Source organism: Pan troglodytes, chromosome 5 (genome assembly GCF_028858775.2).
Source record: "Pan troglodytes isolate AG18354 chromosome 5, NHGRI_mPanTro3-v2.0_pri, whole genome shotgun sequence".
In the NCBI taxonomy this organism is placed as follows: domain Eukaryota; kingdom Metazoa; phylum Chordata; class Mammalia; order Primates; family Hominidae; genus Pan; species Pan troglodytes.
Window position 1 is genome coordinate 40,464,881 of NC_072403.2, and position 19,657 is coordinate 40,484,537.

Sequence of the window (19,657 nt, forward strand, 5' to 3'; positions counted from 1 at the left end):
TCCAAATTTGATGGACTGCAGTATTCCTTCTTCCCACGCTAGCTCTCCCTTGCCACATGATAAGGTTTATTCCAACTTGCCAAAGGCACTTTCTATGCTGCTTGGCTGAGTGGAAGAAGCTTCACAGTCTTGCTTCCCCTTATAAGAAAGACACACCAAGATGTGCCAACATCAAAAGCAGCTACACAAACCACGAACACGCTGGACCATGACGTGTGCTTCCTCCCCAGTCCCTGCTTTTTGTTTTTCCATATAAAGCCTCCCAAAACCAGAAGGACATCTCTAGCTGCTTGGTCGTATCACTAAACTAAACAAAAAATCCTCAGGAGATGATTTGGGGAATGGACAGGCCAATACCAATGGGGCATCCACTACGTGCCAGGTGCTGCAGTAGCACCTAACATGTTCTCTTTAGCCCTCACAAAGATCCAAGGAGACAAGCATGGTCTCCAAGCTCAGACAGGTGAGGCAACCTGATTAAGGGAGCAGCACTGGTGAGGGAAGCAACTGGCATTTGCCAAAATGCCACATGGCTGTCAGCCCGAGCCAACCACGCCTCTAGCAGACGAGCTATGAACCATCTCAGCAGCCACAGCATCCACCCACTCAAGCAAGTGTGCACTGGGGCAGCAAAGGGCTCTCAGATTCCATTTTGCAAGTCCTGGTAGGGAGGTCCCATACATCAGAGGTATCAAGTTCACGCAAAAGTAATTGCAGTTTTTGCCATTATTTTTATTTTTATTTTTTATTTTTATTTTTTTCAAGACAGAGTCAAGTGCTGGGATTACAGGCGTGAGCCACTGCGCCTGGCCTTTGCCATTACTTTTAATGGCAAAAAATGCAGTTAACTTTTACACCAACCTAATAGAACGTAAAGCAGCTTAAAACAAGCTGCCCTGACTCAGCAGTTCCCAACAACAATCATTCATCTACAACTACCCAAGGAAAGCAACAAAAACTTTAATTCCCTTAAGGTTTAGAACCAATACAATGCTCAAAGGTCTCTGTGCAGGAAAAAAAAATGCACAGCAAAAAGAAAACCTGGCTAGGTACGGTCGCTTATGTCTATAATCCCAGCACTTTGGGAGGCCCAGGCGGGAGAACTGCTTGAGGTGAGGAGTTGGGAGATCAGTATGGGTAACACAGTGTGACTCCATCTCCACACGCAAATTTTTTTTTTTAATTAGTTGGACATGGCGACGCATGGCTGTAGTCCCAGCTACTCAGGAGGCTGAGGCCAGAGGATCACTTGAGCCCAGGAGGTCGAGGCTGCAGTGAGCTATGATTGTGCCACTGCACTTCCGCCTGCGAGACAGAGTAAGACCTTCTCTCTTAAAACAAAGTCACAGGTTCTGAGGGTTAGGAAAAAAATAATGAAGTTAATAAAGAAAAAAGAAAACTCAAAAAACAAACAGCATTTGCTTCCTATGAAATATTTACCCCTTTACCCTAAATTTAACTGCTTTCCAGTCCAAAGCTCTGCACACTTCATGTGGGCCTTTATAAAGCAACTACTGGCCTTATGATTTGTCTAGAATACTTGAAGAAGGAAGTTTATGACTTTGTCAAAAAGCTGTTGTATATTCCCACTTAACGGATAAATAAAGCAGGTTCTATTCAATTGGAAGAAACAGGAATAAAGACGTGTGCATTTTCAGATTTCCTTTGAGTGCCCTGGCCTTCAGACCATTCAGTGCGGCATTTAACTAGTTTAGATTATGGTTATTGTTGATCCTCTATTTACTGATGTTCCATGCCTTTTATGATGAAAAATAGCTACCTAATTCTCTTTCACCCAGTGAACTATATATTAGAGTTGTTGTTGTTTAATTGGAACAGAAAAATAGTTTGATGAACAAGCTCTATTTTTCTTACCCCCAAATTAATTACCATCACTTCAAGGAAGAGAGAGGGCACCAACTCTATTTGGAAGCTATTTTACGATCTAGACTCCCCACACACAGTATCATAGGTGTCTCATGTGGATCACAGAACACAGGCAACATAACACAGTTGTAGAGGAAAAGCCTGGCAGAGATTCCAAGAACAGCTTGTCTGGGGAGTCCTATGGCAGTAGGCCAAGCAGGAAGACCATGGTGGTACCTTCTGGATGGAGGTACTTTCAAACCGGGAGGCCCATCCACATTTCAGATTCCACTGGAGTTCTAAGACCTGGTGTAACAGGTTCTGGTAGCCAACGACAATCCCAGCCTAAAAGTAGGATTTGGCAATACAGATAACATTCACTCTCTTCTGGGGCCTAGCAACTCTTCAACTTTTATCTGTAGTAAAAACAGATGCCAAATATTTTAGCTAACCTGGAATCAATGAAATATCTTCTCTTACACTTGTACCACTACTAATAAGGAAAACAGATCAAGGGGCATATGCATTAGATGGTACCACAGAACCCTGAATTCAACTCCGACCCAAGCAAAAATTGAAGCCATCATCCTGATTATAAAACCCAGTGAGCTTGATGCAGAAAGCCACTCCTCTCTAGGAATAATCATGTCCTATCACATAGGGACTAGCAGCAAGACTGATTTATCCATGCTAACGGAGGGTATAAATACTCAAACCCAGAAAAAAACTCTGGTATCTGACTCCAGGTCTAAAGGCCAGTTGCCCAGGGCATACACCACTTACACAGAAATGGGTTTCCAAAGGCTACATTGAACAGCCCCACATCTGCTAGGGGATATGAAACTGTTCGGGTCCATAGGGGCTGAGGTGTTGCTTGTTTTGCCTCAGCTTTCCCTAAGCTTTCACTGACCAGCTATCATAGGTATGAGCGTGGGGACCTAAGTTCAACCTGGCTAGAGAGCAGGCAAGCCTTCTTAAAGCGCAGAGGCTCCACAGTCATTAGCTAAGGCAGCAACGCCTCCTGCTCACCAGTGTTGGGGAAGAGACTTTTGCCTTAGGCCAGCTGATTGATTACAGTAGTTGGGCCAAGTCCTGAACTGCATTTCCACAATGCAATAATAACGACTGCAAGCAAGCCATTATCTGGCTAATTTCCTAAAATTAAAAAAAATTTTTGTTGTGGGGGGTAAGGGAGGGGCGGTCCTCACTATGTTGCCCAGGCTGGTCTTGAACTCCTGGCCTCAAGTCATCTTCCCACTTTGGCTAAGTGCTGTAATTACAGGCATGAGCCACTGTGCTCAGCCCTAAAATATTGTTAGAGAACATTTACAGACATAAAGATGAGCTCAGTCTCATCCTTATCAATCTCCTAAAAGGAAAATTTAAGATCTAGTACTTATAATCCTGTCCTCAAAGCAAACCTAAAAATAACTGTCTCTCTGATTTGTTTTACAGAATCATTTATAGTTGTGTCTGTCGAATAGCAAGAATCATTCCTAGCCAGTGATGTGGTTATCACTTATCTTATGTGAGGGTAAACCTGCAATATCTTAGAGTCCTTTCTAAAATTATACAGAAGTCAAAATAACCTTTCCAAAAAGGAGTACTAAAAAACTGTCACTGATAGAAAACATCAACTGTATGCCAAAGTACTAAAAAACAGGCAATCGTTCCATTTCGGTTGTATTCACCTATTTTCATCAGTAGGCAGGGCAGTGCTATCAGAAGAGTAGGCTGCCCTTCTATGACGACAGAAGCTGTTCCTGATACTTAGTTCTGCCTTGCACATAGTAGACTCAGGTATCAGTAAAATGAATGAATGAATTATGAAATACACTGACTGGTGAGTCAGCCGTTTTTTAACATTCCAGGAAAAAAAAGAAGGCTGAAATTCCTAATGAAAAAAGGATGTCTCATTGAGAGATTTTTGCATTACTCTTTCTGTATACGAAAGCTTGTTGTTTAGATAAATTACCACAACACAGGACTTTCACATACCTGTCTTTATTTTGCTTTTATTTGTGATTTGATTTAAATAAATAAGAAGGTTCACACAGGTTAATAAAAAGACAAGCAAGTTTGTTGTATGGCTGAGAAATAATATGCTCTCTTGGTGTATACTGATGGCATTATCGGATAACACCATGAGGACCCTCCTCTTCCTCATTTCCTGGGTCAGTCCTGGTCAGTGCTTCTTCCGCCTAGTGCTCCTTTTGTATCACTTATGTACACTGAATGCAAACACAGAAGAATACAGGGTTTAGTACTAAGTCCTGTCCTGATTTGTACTGCAAACATTGTGTGGTGAGGCCCTGCTCACAGGCCTGGCCTGGCTGGCAGGGGCCAGAAACTGACTAGGCCCTGATCAAACCCATTAGTCTCTCATTAACTAGAAATAAAATTAAGTCTGTACTGGAGTAATGAGCAGGGCAATGGGCACTCTCTCAGTAATGTGCAAACCAGGGCCCTTTCCTTAATGCCTTCTGACTACTCCGGGAGGCTTGCTGGTGGCACAGCAGGACCCGTCAGCATGAGAGAAGGACTTCTGTAAGATGATTTAACATTGGTCTCGCTCTGTCGCCCAGGCTGGAGTGCACAGGTGCGATCTCGACTCACTGCAACCTCCACCTCCTGGGTTCAAGCGATTCTCCTGCAGAGGCGTGATCTTGACTCACTGCAACCTCCACCTCCTGGGTTCAAGCGATTCTCCTGCAGAGGCGTGATCTTGACTCACTGTAACCTCTACCTCCTGGGTTCAAGCAATTCTCCTGCCTCAGCTTCCCAAGTAGCCAGGACTACAGGCACCACCATGCCCAGGTAGTTTTTGTATTTTTAGTAGAGATGGGATTTCACCACATTGGCCAGGCTGGTCTAGAACTCCTGACCTCAGGTGATCCACCCACCTCAGCCTCCCAAAAGTGCTGGGATTACAGGTGTGAGCCACCGCACTTGGCCTGTTCAAGTCTCTTTCATGTGACAGTTTCCCAAAATTCAAAGATGTATTTGATGCACTGGCTGAGAATGAGCGTGAGAACCAGCCAAAGAATAGGAAAAAACCCTACTTTTACACTCAAGGGCTGATGACAGGGCAAGCTCAGTTCAACCAGGCCTTCTGATTGTGCCAAAACATTTAACTCAGTTATTAGTGTGCTGAATGTATTTTTAAAGCTCTGTAAAAACAACTTGTTATATCTGCCTCTGTAATAGTTTTTCTGTTGCTCTTAACTAACCTCTACAGTCCTGTTGAGGAACTTCTCATCTACCCATTTATCCTCCCTTCACCCATTCATCCAACCCTTCATCATTCATCCCTCCATCCTTCCTCTATCATCCATACTTCCATCCCTCCTCCCTCCATACATCCTCCCTGTCATCCATCCTCCTGTCCATCCAAAGTCCCCCATTCCAAAAGGCAACTCCCACAGCCTTCACTCACCCCCTACTCCCCTTACATATTTTTTAAAAACCATGAAGAATAAAACTCAAACATAACTGTGAATGACAACACATTATTCAAAGTTTCTACATGGAGGTAGAGGATCCTAGCTGAATCTGACTTCCCCTTTTAGTAAAGATTTCAGAAAAAAGCTATTTGTTATTCAGAATTCTAGCTCCAAAGATCTGATGTAACAGCAAGTGTGCTAGAATCCAAGTGGGATGCTGTTATACAGAACTCTTTCATGGTCATCTCCTAGGGTAGAGGAGATTTCCAAAGAGGAAGAAAGAACCAGTAACAGTCTCACTGGGGAGGACAACAACATCAGAGAAGCTTATTCAAGTTCCTAGTCAGGTAGCCACCCTGCTAGGACACAGGATAAGGCTGCTGGTCCAGCTTTCTCTCAGAATTTCGATTCAAGCTCCTGTAACTTTCTGTCAACTACCCTTTCCTTACAAGCCATCATCTCCCCTGTGTGTCTTACAATTAATTGACAGGCATCAGCTTGCATAATGGCTGGTGGATTAAGGGAAGACAGTAAGTTGTCTCTCTCCTTCTTGGTTCCTTTCAGCTATATTTGGTTTTGTCTTGCCACTCCCCTACTCAAAAGCATTGCTGGCACTCTCTCCTTTCATATTAAATGTGAACTCTCCTTTGCTTGGCTTTTAAAGGTCTTCCTCCAAAATGCACCCCACCCTCTTTAAGCACACCTCACTCACTGCAGCCAAGCTGGCCAGTGTCCTGTGAACACACCCTGCCTGTGGTTGCCTCTGAGCCTTCCTGCATGTGGTTCTTCTTCCCTCCAATTCAGTTTGAATCCATCCTCCATCAAGGGATCACTTTCTTGATTACTCCAAGTCTTATTGCTTTGGCCGTCCCCAAATTCCTATTATCACTTAAAAGTCAACTAGAATTCAACATACTTCATCTTTACTGGCTCTTATTCTTTCCTATGGATTGGTCACATCTACGTTATCAGATAGTAAATGCTTTGAAGATAGGGATTAGTGGCTGAGCACCCAGGAGACCTCACTTACTGACTGAATAATATCAATCAGTATTATTGACTGTATAATATCAGTCAATATTATTGACTGTGTAAAGCAAACAGCTTTAACTGGCCCTTAGGCAGTGAAATCACAGCAAAAAGTTCAAGACCCTCAAACCTTTGCAGGGGAACATCCCAGCTCTAAGGAAGCTCCCATTTATCCTGAGATACAACAGTTCTTAACCTTACATTTTGTTCTGGTCCTGCTGGTATACAATTAAAGCAGACTTAGCTGAGAACAAGTCATTTGAAACCTGAGCATCTATACCAGGAGCCATTCTTACACTTTTGAATTATACTTTATCTGTTTGAACCTATAAATTTCACGAGTCCTACTTTGAGAACTTTCATCAGAAATTAAAATGCTGAATTCAGAGTATGGGGAAGAGAATGGGCCCTTATAACCAAAATAAAACATGCTGGCAATCTTGGGAACATTAGCTCTGCTTCAGCCACAAGAGTGCACAGCATCAGAACAACCTCAAACAATGCTCAGAGCCCAAAGCAAATAAAATGGAGCTGGACAGCTTTGAAGCTACTGAGGTACAAAAAGGAAAGTTCCTGGAGATACTTTTTATTCTCAGTCAGATAGTAATGTTACAAACAACAAAAGACATTTTCTAAGGCCCATAGTTATGTTTGCTTAATTTATTTAAAAAATGCACACAACATTCATGCCAATGTAAACACCAGCAAGGCTGCGAGGACTTTACTGGCTCTTCTGGGTTTTCAAAAGAGAATCATCAAAATATTAAGCCCAGAGTCTCCTGGCAAGTCCCTTCTGGTACACAGTGTGCTAATCTGCCAGCCAACTGGGACAGGTCCCTTGGTTGCTCTGTGTTGCTTCTTACCGGCCACACATTCTTTTGCAGTTCCCACAAATGAATGAAGAGGTCTCTACAACCTGACACTAAGTGCATAAACTACCTTCAGAGAATAGCCAACAAACTTCACTTGCCAGCAACCTCACTGTAGTGTGGTCTAGAACATTAGACTCAAACTGGATCCCTGGGTTCCAGCCTGCAGCCCACCTTCAATTTGCTGTGTGAATGTGAGCAAGTTACTTATAATACTTCCCTACTATTTTTTCAAACGAGGATTATAACTACGAAATCACAAGTGTGTTGTGAATGAAGAATAAGAATAAAAGCAGTAAAGGTACTGTGGATATTATGAAATGGTTTACATGTTAGACAGATAGTGTTAAACTCAGCCCTTGGACCTCTAACTATGCCAGAGGTTCACCAGTGGGGGAATTTTGCCCCCCAAGAGACATCTGGCATGTCAAGAAACATTTCTGGTTGTTACACTGTGGGGAGGGAGGGCAGTACTATTGGCATGTAGTGGGTAAAAGGCCAGGCATGCTGCTAACCACTGTACAATGCCTAAGACACATATACCCTTGCCTTGTTTAAAAAAAAAGACTTAACTGGCCCAAAATGTCAACAGTGTTAATCAGTCAGCTAAGAAACCCTGACCTCCTCTCATCATTTAGGGAATCACATTCAGTCTTACAGCATTAGATGCCATCCATGTGACATAACTCTCAAATTTATATCTCCACCTAGACTTCTCTCCTACACTCTATATCCAACTTGGATATGCAACAGCCCACTTGACACCTCCATTTAGATGTTTATATAAATATCCAACATATCCAAAATGGAACCCTGTTCTCTCCCCACTTCTACTGCATCCTTTCCCCTCTCCATTGATGGTAGCTCCATCCCTCTAATTGCTCAGGCCAAGAATCCTGGTGTTATCCTTTCTTCTCTCTTACATCCCCTTCCAACCTATTAGCAAATCCTGTTAGCTCTAGCTACACAATATAGATCCGGACATGGACCACTTCTCTTACCTCTGCTGCCACCAACCTGATCTGAACCACTCTTACTCTTTGCCTGGATGATGGCATTAACTTCCCTGTTGGTCTCCTGTTCCTACCCTTGCCCTGTATTTACCACCCAAGAGCTAGGGTGCTCCTTTTATAGCATTAAGTCACATATATCACCCCTCTATTGAAAACCTTTTAAGGCTCCCCTTTTCCCTCAGAGCAAAAGCCCAAAGCTTTATAAGGGCCCGCAAAACGCTCCACAATCTGGTCTCTGTCCCCTGACTTCATCTTCTTCTACTCTCTCTCATGGCTCTGCTCCAGGCACTGGCCTCCTTGTTATCCCTTGAACACAACAGGCAAACTTCCACTTCAGGGCTTGTACTGGTTGTCCTCTGCCTAAAATATTCTTTCTCCAGATAGGCTTTACAGAAACAAAACTCGATTTTAAAGGAACTGTAGGACAGCCCCTACGTATGTTCTAATTCTAAAATACTCAGTATATTCAAAGGGAGATTTTTAATTTGTCCCAGAAAAATAAGACCCCAGAGACTGTATCTTGTGGCCACTATCAAGGAATATAGACAGGTTTGGTTTTTGTGTGTGTGACATCAAAAAGTACAGATGCTGCTATAACAAGAGTGAGTTAATGAAAATTTCAATGCCAACAAAAACCTAAACCCAAGTGACTATGAAGGTTTCTAGGTAATCTTTTCCCTTCTTGGAGGCTAGAGAGAAAGCAATAGCTGGTGGGGGGAAGAGGTTTAATAGTAGAAAAGTCACATAATATTTGGTCAACAATTGCCTTGATCCTCATTTAAAACGTAGCTGTACATTACAGAAAGCCCACAGATGTCAGCCCAGCTAACAAAAATGTGCACTTGAACACTGCAATTGGGAAGCAACGCAGTGCAATATTAAGAGAACACAGCATGCTTAGAAGTCAAAAATAACTGCTTTTGTTGGTATCCTGGTCTTATCACCCCGGTAGATGACCTTGGGCAAATCACTGAACCAGTCTCAGTAACTGTAAAGGAGTGATAATAACAATACTTTTATCATGGTACTGTTTGTGGACTACATGAAGTAATGCATGTCAAGCACTGAGCCTACTGTCTCTGCGGAATAAAAACTGGAGGCTGGGAAGCAGGGAGGTGACTGGAGTTTTTTGTCATAAGCTTGGTAGAACTACTTGGTTCCTTAAACTGCGTACATTGATAAATTTTAATAACAAAAATTAAATTTAAAAAAGTCCTCAGCACAGTGCCTGGCACATAACTGCTCGATCAATGATAGTTTTACAGCTCTGATTAATGTTCTTTCATTGGCATGAGAATAGTGTGTTCTCACTACCTGTTCCTTGCCAGAGGGCCAAGTTACACCAATTTTCCATCTAGCTTCTCTTTGAACCATCTTTAAACCTTTCATGGAGAGGATCTGCATGTGAGAATGAAGACAACTCTAGGGTTTCATGGCAGTGGGAAGGTTACACTGGTGTCCTCTTAATGCCTCACATAAGCACTAGCCCAGTTGAGGACACCAACTACCTGCCTTCTGGTCAAACTGCCTGGGCAAATGTTGGTCCCAATTCCACAAAGTCACCCCAAACCCTTCCCTTATTATTATGTTAAACTTTTTGGCCATTTCAAAGTAGATAATAGATCCACAAGCCATTACATCGCCAGGCCCATAGAACAAAAGATCTGCCTTTTCCAAACCTCCTCCAGTACCCCCCCCCCCCCCACTACTGTTTCTAAACCCTCACCTGGATGGAGAGAAAAGAACTCTTCTATGCCTTAGTCAACATAGATAGCAGCAGGTGAGAAAAAGAGCTGATTTCTGATGTAACAGAAGCAGACTGACTCCTGCTAGCTCCAGATACAAAATGCTCTACAGGATGACTGTCAAGAGAGGAAAGGGGTGGGGGTGGGGGAAGAGAATAAGCACAAAAGCAAGCCAGCAAGCACGAGCGCGTGAGCAGATGGCACTTGGCAGGGACGGCTCTGGAGGAGCGGGATGAACCTCCCCACAAAGATAATAATAAGTTTCTCCTTCTGAACCAGCATTTGATGGAAGTAGTAACAGTGGCTCAGACTGTAATCCAGTTTAAAGTGGGAATATATGGCATATACCAGCCTCGAACACTTTTTTTTTTTAAAGAAAGAACAAACACAATATAAGAGCCATATTTCAAGTAACAAAATAAGTGAATTTGGGGTCCTCTTCAGCTCCCAGTGTAAATCATTACTCCTTTAGTGAAAGAAAGCAAAGCAGGTAGCTGTCCTAAAGAACAGCCCTTCGATTCTGCCAGCCACACTCTTATTCCCAGCTGTCCTGAATCAGACCATTTGGGGTCTTATTGCTCTGTAAAGGCCTTCTTAGAAAACAGGGAAATTTTAAAAATTACTGGCATATAAGAAAAAGGCATACGTAACTTTAACAGGACTTTTTTTTCTCTTTCCACATCTCTGTGAATTGTTTTTCATCAGTTTCGCACTGTCCAAACAGAAGCTACTCTGGCCCCCCAGAGATGAGTCAGAGTGCTAGAATTCACAGCAAGGTTAGCCTTGAGTCAACGGAGTGAGCACCTATGCTACCCTAACTTGATCGTCAGATGCTCTTCAGCTAATCACATAAAAAGGGATCATTAAAACACTTTCTAGCCTTCACCAGTACTTGATCTCACTGTTCACCTGGGACAGACAGTTCAGCCACAACTGAGCTGACAATGAGGCAAGCCAATTTCTAACAAAAGCAGGGAGCCAGATTTATGAATCTTTGAGGCGAGTCAGCATATATTTACTTTTCTGACTCCTTCTGACAGCTCTCCCACAGGGAGAAGCCCCTTTGCGTTGTGGGATGCAGCTAGGGCAGGCATTCCCCCCAGGGACGGAGCACTGAGTTCAGGGAGCTTACGATTCAAGAACAGCTGGGAAGGACTCCAGGGTGTCTGTTTCCTGGCACTGACAGATGTGCCATTCTGTTGACATATCCACCCAGCCCTCATAGTGCAGGTGCCTGAAGCAATCTTTTACCTTCATCCTACCAACCTTAGCAAGTTAAACTGTAACTATGGAGGCAGCAGGAAACTACCTGCCTACTAAAACTGTGGTCATAGGCTTCCAGAGCATCACGTTCTTTCCCAGCCTTGATGGCAAGCAGGGATCTCTCTGGAGTTAATCAGATCTATTGCCAACTCAGTGATCCCTGACACTAGCACCTTAGGCACCCCTCCTCCCTAGCCAATAAAGATGGCAACTGAGCCGGGCACGGTGGCTCACATCTGTAATCCCAGCACTTTGGGAGGCCGAGGTGGGCAGACCACTTGAGGTCAGGAGTTCGAGACCAGCCTGGCCAACATGGTGAAACCCTATCTCTACTAAAAATACAAAAATTTAGCTGGGCGTGGTGGTGCGTGCCTGTAATCCCAGCTACTCAGGAAACTGAGGCAGGAGAATCGCTTGAAATCAGGAGGCGAAGGTTGCGGTGAGCCGAGATCGTGCCACTGCACTCCAGCCTGGGCAACAGAGCCTGAATCCTGTCTCAAAAAACAAACAAACAAACAACAACAACAACATCAAAATGGCACCTGGGCTGAACTGAAAATACTTCCCAATTCCAGAGCCCCAGAGGTCTCTTTCTTCCTCTCCACTCATTCACAAATAAAAGGGTGCTAATTTACTATAAACACCACATGGCTTGTGTGCTTTGAGTGTAAAAATACTTTATTTTTCGTATCAACCAGAAAAAGAAGTCACTACTTAAAAAACCCAGCAAACACTGGAGCTCTTCGAAAGATGCCATAGTCAATGATCAGATTATATAAGGGCTGTGTATCTTATTTAAACTCTGCCTCATTCACACCTTGATACTACTGGTCATCAACTCAATACAAGCTTTCCCTCAACACAACCTCCAGCCCAACAGGAGGATCTAGGGAAAGCTCAGGTTCACCTACCATGAAACACCTTTTAGTAATGTGGCACCTGGACTTGAATTCCAGCTCTGCCTCTCACTGGCCGTGTGATACTAGGCAAGTTACTTAGCCCCCTGAGCTTTTGTTTCCTCATCTAAAAATGAGATGATACATGTAAAGTACTTGGCAGCATGCCTAGCCCATCCAAATAGTTAAAAAAAATAACTCTGATATATACCCGATCTCATCACTTTGTCAGGTATACACTTCAGAACCTCAAGCATGCCCTGCCTTTATAAATAAATAAATTACATATTCTCAAGCCAAATATAAATGTTTAGGATTATCTCTGCATTTAAGGCTCACCTTTAGCAAAGATTTATGATAGATGTCCATTCATATTTATGACAGATGTCCTCCACATAACCAATTCTTTTCAGTGTCATTTGTATAATTATTCCATCCCTACTTGTCAAAAAAACACACTGCAACCAACTGAACCTATCTCCCATTGTCCATCACCCATATCTCACGACCACAGGCCCCTTACTCACTCTGCCCTTAGCACTTCAACTGTTCTCCATGTCCTTGCTGTCTGTCCATCTTTCCAAATCTCACCCATCCTCTGCAAAGCCCTTTCCTTCAACTCCATCTCCACTTCATCTCTGCTTCTCTAACTCTTATTGCACCCTTCCAGCCATTACATACAATACAGGCTGGGAGCAGTGGCTTGCATCTATAATCTCGGCACTTTGGGAGGCCAAGGTAAGAGGATCACTTGAGCCCAAGAGTTCAAGACCAGCCTGGGCAACACAGGGAGACACCATCTCTACAAAAAAAATTAAAAATTAGCCGACTGTAGTGCCGTGAGCCTGTAGTCCCAACTACCCGGGAGGCTGAGATAGAGGATTGCTTGAGCCCACGAAGTCAAGGCTGCAGTGAGCTGTGATTGTGCCACTGCACTCCAGTCTGGGTGGCAGAGTGAGACTCTATCTCAAAAAAACAATACATACACACAAACACAAAACCCAAAACACAAATTATATATTTGGACTGTATTGCTCTCTATTGACCAAATTCATACTTCATTTTGACTGAACTGCTCTCTAATTGCTTTGTGCATGTTTCATTTCCCCTACTGTACTGCGGGCTCCTAGTGGGTAGGGATCCTTTTATTCCTCAAGTCTCCTAATGTACGACGTACACTGCTCTGAACAGTGCACAGATGTATGAATATTTACTGATGACTACCTCCTACACCCTATTCTAAGGAGCCCTAAGAGCTAGAGTGGAGCTGACTCAACTTTAGCCAGAAATGCCTTCAGGGAACCCGCTCGATGCTTCATATAAATTGCTTTCTAAGATTCTGCTTAGATTAAGAAAAAAAGGAGACCCCAATTTCTCTTTGGCATCTAAGTTTCACATTTTCAACGCATTATAGTCAACAGTCTTTTTGGATATTATCTCTAATGGGAAGCTTTTCTCTACAGTTCTTGCAAATGCTACTTCTAAATGATCCTACAAAGTCCAGGAAAAAAATTAGATAACATATTAATACTAGTTCATCAACTCCAATAAATAAGTCAATAACCTCACCATAGTCCAGCCCTTCCAAAAGAAGCAACCCCTGGTAGGACCTTAATTAAAGCTGGCAGAAAATACCAGCCCGCCATTCCCAACCGTCTGTGATGACTGTGTGCAACCATCACAGAGGTGGTTAAAAAGCATCAGTCCCTAAAGGAGAGGAAAACAATTAATGGGCTCTCAATTCAGGAAGACAAGTACAGTGCCCTGGCCAAGAACAGCAGCCCTCTCCTAAAACTGCAGTGATGGCCAAGCCAGAAAGCTCATAGTTGGGTGAGGCAGCTTCCATTAGAGAAAGCACAGGAGCAATTGGTTGTTTTGCCTTAATGTTCATCTTCCCATTAAACCCAACAGACTGAAGTTCTCATTCTAACAAAGCATGCTTAGCCCAGGGCTGGCCCATTTACCACCCTGAACAGTCACAGACTCTGGAGGGTTAAATTCAAGAAAAAATACTAGAGAAACAGGAGCTTAGAAGAAAATATTTTATTTATTAGAGTGTTAAGATGTGAAACGTCTTTCCTCAAATACAGGCAATTTACTCTCTTGCCAATTTACTTCTCTTATATCCTATACAATTAACACGAATCCACAAAATCCTTTGTAATGAACATCTAATCAACCAATAAATTAATCCTTCATTTATGCTATTACTACTGAATGAAGTCTTTCCTACTAGACCACGTGAAAGAGGACTCACATCACCAGGTTTCTTAATTTGTCTCTTGATCTAGACCACATTTAAACTACTGGTCAGGCCGGGCACAGTGGCTCACGCCTGTAATCCCAACACTTTGGGAGGCCAAGGCGGGTGGATCACCTGAGGTCAAGAGTTAGAGACCAGCATGACCAACGTGGTGAAACCCCATCTCTACTTACAATACAAAATTAGCTGGGCGTGGTGGCACATGTCTGTAATCCCAGCTACTCCGGAGGCTGAGGCAGGAGAATCACTTGAACCCGGGAGGCGGAGGTTGCAGTGAGCCGAGATTGCGCCACTGCACTCCAGCCTGGGCAAGAAGAGCGAAACTCCGTCTCCAAAACAAAAACAAAAACAAAAACAAAAAAGGAGGGCTGGGCGTGGTGGTTCACGCCTGTAATCCCAGCACTTCGGGAGGCCAAGGCAGGAGGATCACTTGAGATCAGGAGTTCGAGACCAGCCTAGCCAACATAGTGAAACCCTGTCTCTACTAAAAATACAAAACATTAGCCAGGCATGGTGGTGGGCACCTGTAATCCCAGCTACTCAGGAGGCTGAGGTAGGAGAATTTCTTGAGCCCGGGAGGTGGAGGTTGCAGTCAGCCGAGATTGTGTCACTACACTCCAGCCTGGGTGAGAGAGCAAGACTCCATCTTGGAACAAATAAAAAGTAAAAATAAAATAAAACTACTGGTCAGAAAAATATCATTCTTACAACATAGTCACTTGCCCCTCAAATAAACATAAACTTTATTTTTAAAATTTAAGGTGAACGCCAACATGAATTGAAGCCAGGACAGACCTAACAGTTTATGTGGTAATATGGGTAGGATGCTAGGCTTAATATGCAGCATTATTATTCAGAGAAGAATACACAGGAATGCTCACAGGACTCCACCACTTGAACCACCTACAACAATGAACTCCCAGCATCAGGGCTTTATTCAACCAACCAAAACCAACAACCAGGCACCATCATCACCTTAGCAAACTGTGGAAGACACTGTTTAATCAATTGGCATAGAAGAAAACAGATCAAGAAATCAAACACCTAGAAAAGTGCCTCACAACAATCAGAATATTTAAAATCACAGTTAACTCAACAAACAACTCTCACTTATTCACCACATTTGAAAAGTCAAAATATCACTGGGGTCTCTCTGGGTCATGGATAAGGAGGTCGATGGGCCATAAGGACTGAAAAGACATCAACAAGACATGCAAACAGGGTAAATAAAGCAAAGCCCAACAACAATATTTAGAATAAATAATTGAGCAACATTGTTTCTTTTTTTAAAATACTAAAGGTAAAGAACTTCACTCTTTCAAGACCCAAACCATAGCAGAGAGACAGGAGTAAATTATAAATGTGGATGAAGCAACATCCACAGGACATGAAGATGGGGCTGGGGAAACGGGAGAAGGGGTAAGCTTTTGCATTGTTGCTATTGGCAGGAGAGCTGAGCAGTCTTAAAGAACCTCCTCTGGGGAGCGGCAGTCTAGGATTCTAGGTTTGCCATGAAGGGGTATCACAAGTCCCAAGGCCCACCACCTACCCCTTCTCTTCTCCAAGGGCACCTACCTTACTGTAAGTCACTACTGATAAGTTGTTTGCGTGACTGCTGGGAGACAGATTTACAGAGTTCTGTGACAGTCTATTCTGGTCTTGCTCAGTTTGGTCAGGAGCAGGAGCCCATGTGTCAGGAGCAGGAGCCCATGTGTTTTTGCTGATCGAGTCGAACTCGGAGCCCCCAGGGTCTTTTAAGTTGTTTTCATCTGATTGTCGGTTCTTTTGGGGAGAGGCAAAAGGGTTGAAGTTTCCTTCTACCTTACGATGCGGCTGTGTGTTGAACTCCGTTTCAAAAGATGACAGCTGCTGCGTTACTCCTAAAAGTCCACCCACCTCCACACTGAGAATCACCCAGATGACATCTGAAACAAAAAGGTAACTCATTTCAATGCCAGGCTTACCCTTAAAGGCCCAAGATAGCCACCACCAAAAACCCCAAACATTATCCAAACCACAGAATGAAACATTCTTCTATATGCTAGTTTTAAAAGCTTGCTAACAAAGCTGCCTGGTACATTTGCATTGCATGCATAGCTACATTTTTGGTAATGTCAAATTCAAATTCTAGTATAAATTCAGCAGAGGTCTGTGGTGAGATCCATGAAACTCTATTTATAAAAAGCTTACCAGTTGATGCCAATGCACCGTCATCTTTGGAAATCATTATTCCAGAGAACGATCAATAGATAGAAATCAAAAGTTACTCTTCCTAGAATTGGTATCTCTTTGTGGTTTTTCACTTTATTTTACATGTATTTTACAATTACGAGAATTACAACTTTATCAACGCTCTTCCCTTTGGGGGCAATTTAGAATGACCATATGTTGTCCAAACTAGGACAAATGAGAGTGAAAGAGGGACCTATTAATAATTACGCCAGGACCAGCATTTATCTAGACAAAATGGAAGATACTATCACCCTGGCTATCTTCTCAATCTATTTGACCAAAAGACACCAAGAATTTGGCATGCCTCAGACTTTCTAAAATACCCAATTTAACACCTGCTTTGCTTTTCTGTCATACAGTCATGCATTGCTTAATGAAGAAGATATGTTCTGAGAAATGTATCATTAGGCAATTTATCACTGTGTGAACATCATAGAGTGTACAAACCTAGATAGTAGAGCCTACTACACACCTAGGCTATATGGTATAGCCTATTGCTCTTAGGCTACAAATCTCTATAGCATGTTACTGTACTGTTACTTTATTGAATACTGTAGGCAACTGTAATACAACAGTAAGTATATGTGTATCTAAACGTATCTAAGGCCAGGCCAGATTTCATGTCTGTAATCCTGGGCATTCTGGGAGGTCTAGGCAAGAGGATCACTTCAGACCAGGAGTTTGAGACCATCCTGGGTGACACAGGGAGACTCTGTCTCTACCAAAAACTTAAAAATTAGCTGGCCGTGGTGGTGCTCGCCTGTAGTCCCAGCTACTTGGGGGACAGAGGTGGGAGGATCGCTTGAGCCCAGGAGGTAGAGGCTGCAGTGAGCTGTGATTACACCAATGCACTCCAGCTCAGGCAACACAGCACCACCCTGTTTTTAAAAAAAAAAAAAAATTACAGCCGTGGGTGGTGGCTCATGCCTGTAATCCCAACACTCTGGGAGGCTGAGGCAGGAAGATCACTTGAGGTCAGAAGTTCGAGACCAGCCTGGCCAACATAGTGAAACCCCGTCTCTACTGAAAATTAAAAAACTAGCTGGGCATAGTGGCGGGTGCCTATAATCCCAGCTACTCAGGAGGCTGAGGCAGGAGAATTGCTTGAGCCTGGGAGGTGAAGCCGAGATTGTGCCACTGCACTCTAGCCTAGTTGACACAGCAAGACTCCATCTCAAAAAAAAAATTAAAAAATTTAAAAAAATAGCTAAACATAGAATAGTAAAATATATTATATGAAAGATAAAAAATGATATACCTGCCAAGGGAACTTACTATGGAGCTTTCAAGCCTGGAAGTTGATCTGGGTGAGTCAGTGAGTGAATGTGGACATTACTAAACACTATGTAGACTTCATAAACACTGTGCAGTTAAGTTACACCAAATTCATTAAAAAACAAACTACAATGTTATGGAAGCTACAGTGTCACTAGGTAACAGGAATTTTTCAGCTCCATTATAACTTTATGGGACCACCATCACTGACCAAAACATCATTATGCAGTACAAGACTATAGAGGGAAACTCTACCACCTATCCACAATTAAACCATAAATGTATTTTTAAATAGATGTACCATAGGACATTTGGTCATAGTTCAGCTCTTGATTTGCTCAAGTGCCAAAGCTAAGGGTTCAAATAAAAAAAGAAAGTAGCGGTTCCTGAACCTTTGATGTTCAGCACCTCACTCCAGAGAACAGTGACACGTACATTCCTGTTGGAAGGTTTTCAAAAAGCAAAATACAGAAAGGCCAAGAAGCTTTTAACTGTGTGAACCGTACTGAACACAAATACGAAGAACTGTCTAGGCTCCTAAATAACTGTTGAAAGGTTGATAGAAAAAGGCAAATGCATTCCATCAGTTAGCTACCTAGAAATAGAGATAATATAATCCTAGAACAAACACTAAAAACAAGCAGTGAAGGAAACTAAGGAAAACTCTCTCAGGCTGTGTTTATTCTAAATTTTTAATTTGGGCTGTATATCAAAAGAAGGCAGCCTGGCTGGGCACGGTGGCTCATGCCTGTAATCCCAACACTTTGGGAGGCCGAGATGGGTGGATCACTTGAGGTCAGGAGTTCGAGACTAGCCTGGCCAACATGGCAAAACCCTGTCTCTACTAAAAATACAAAAATTAGCTGGATGTGGTGGTGCACGCCTGTAGTCCTGGCTACTTGGGAGGCTGAGATGGGAGAATTGCTTGATCCTGGGAGGCGGAGGTTGTAGTGAGCTGAGATCGTGCCCCTGCACTCCAGCCTGGATGACAGAGTAAGAGCCTATCTCAAAAAAAAAAAAGGTGGGGTGGAATCTTAAAGTATCATACAACCATAAAAACTTAGAGGTTTGGAAGCTGTATTAAGAACTGGTTGTATCCAAACAGCCAGCCTGGATGACAGAGTGAGAGCCTATCTCAAAAAAAAAAAAAAAAAAAAAGGGAATCTTAAAGTATCATACAACCATAAAAACTTAAGAGGTTTGGGAGCTGTATTAAGAACTGGTTGTATCCAAACAGCTAAGAGTCAGGCCCTAGTAAGTGGAGATGCAGTGACATCTGCTGTTCACTCCTGGAATTAGCAATTTCTTTCTCCTCTAAGAAGAGGAAATTAAAGCCACCAGCAGCAGCACTAGTATGACTCACAGGAATGTACATTCATTCCAGATACACTTATCATCAAAGAAAATATGGCCGGGCGTGGTGGCTCATGCCTGTAATCCCAGCACTTTGGGAGGCCGAGGCAGGTGGATCACGAGGTCAGGAGATCGAGACCATCCTGGCTAACAGGGTGAAACCCCGTCTCTACTAAAAATACAAAAAAAAATTAGCTAGGCATGGTGGCGGGCTCCTATAGTCCCAGCCACTCAAGAGGCTGAGGCAGGAGAATGGCATGAACCCAGGAGGCAGAGCTTGCAGTGAGCTGAAATCACGCCACTGCACTCCAGCCTGGGCAACTGAGCAAGACTCCGTCTCAAAAAAAAAAAAGAAAAAGAAAAAGAAAAAAAAGAAAAGAAAATATAAATCCCCATGTAAACTAGCAACA

General features: G+C 43.0%; 1 protein-coding gene across 7 annotated transcripts in view; it reads right to left on the reverse strand.

The window, feature by feature from the left end:
• The window catches only part of ILRUN (inflammation and lipid regulator with UBA-like and NBR1-like domains), a 111,122-nt gene that overhangs the window by 4,545 nt on the left and 86,920 nt on the right, over positions 1-19,657 (reverse strand). For 3 of the 7 annotated variants that reach the window (XM_016955277.4, XM_016955279.4, XM_054685712.2), the window contains one exon: positions 15,963-16,312. In XM_016955277.4, the coding sequence (XP_016810766.1) occupies positions 15,963-16,312 (350 nt within the window). Of the gene's footprint in view, positions 1-3,854; positions 4,098-9,946; positions 10,083-14,152; positions 15,034-15,962; positions 16,313-19,657 lie in introns of those variants that run through there. The other 4 variants (XM_016955278.4, XM_063812377.1, XR_001718371.4 and 1 more) reach the window with 3 other exon arrangements.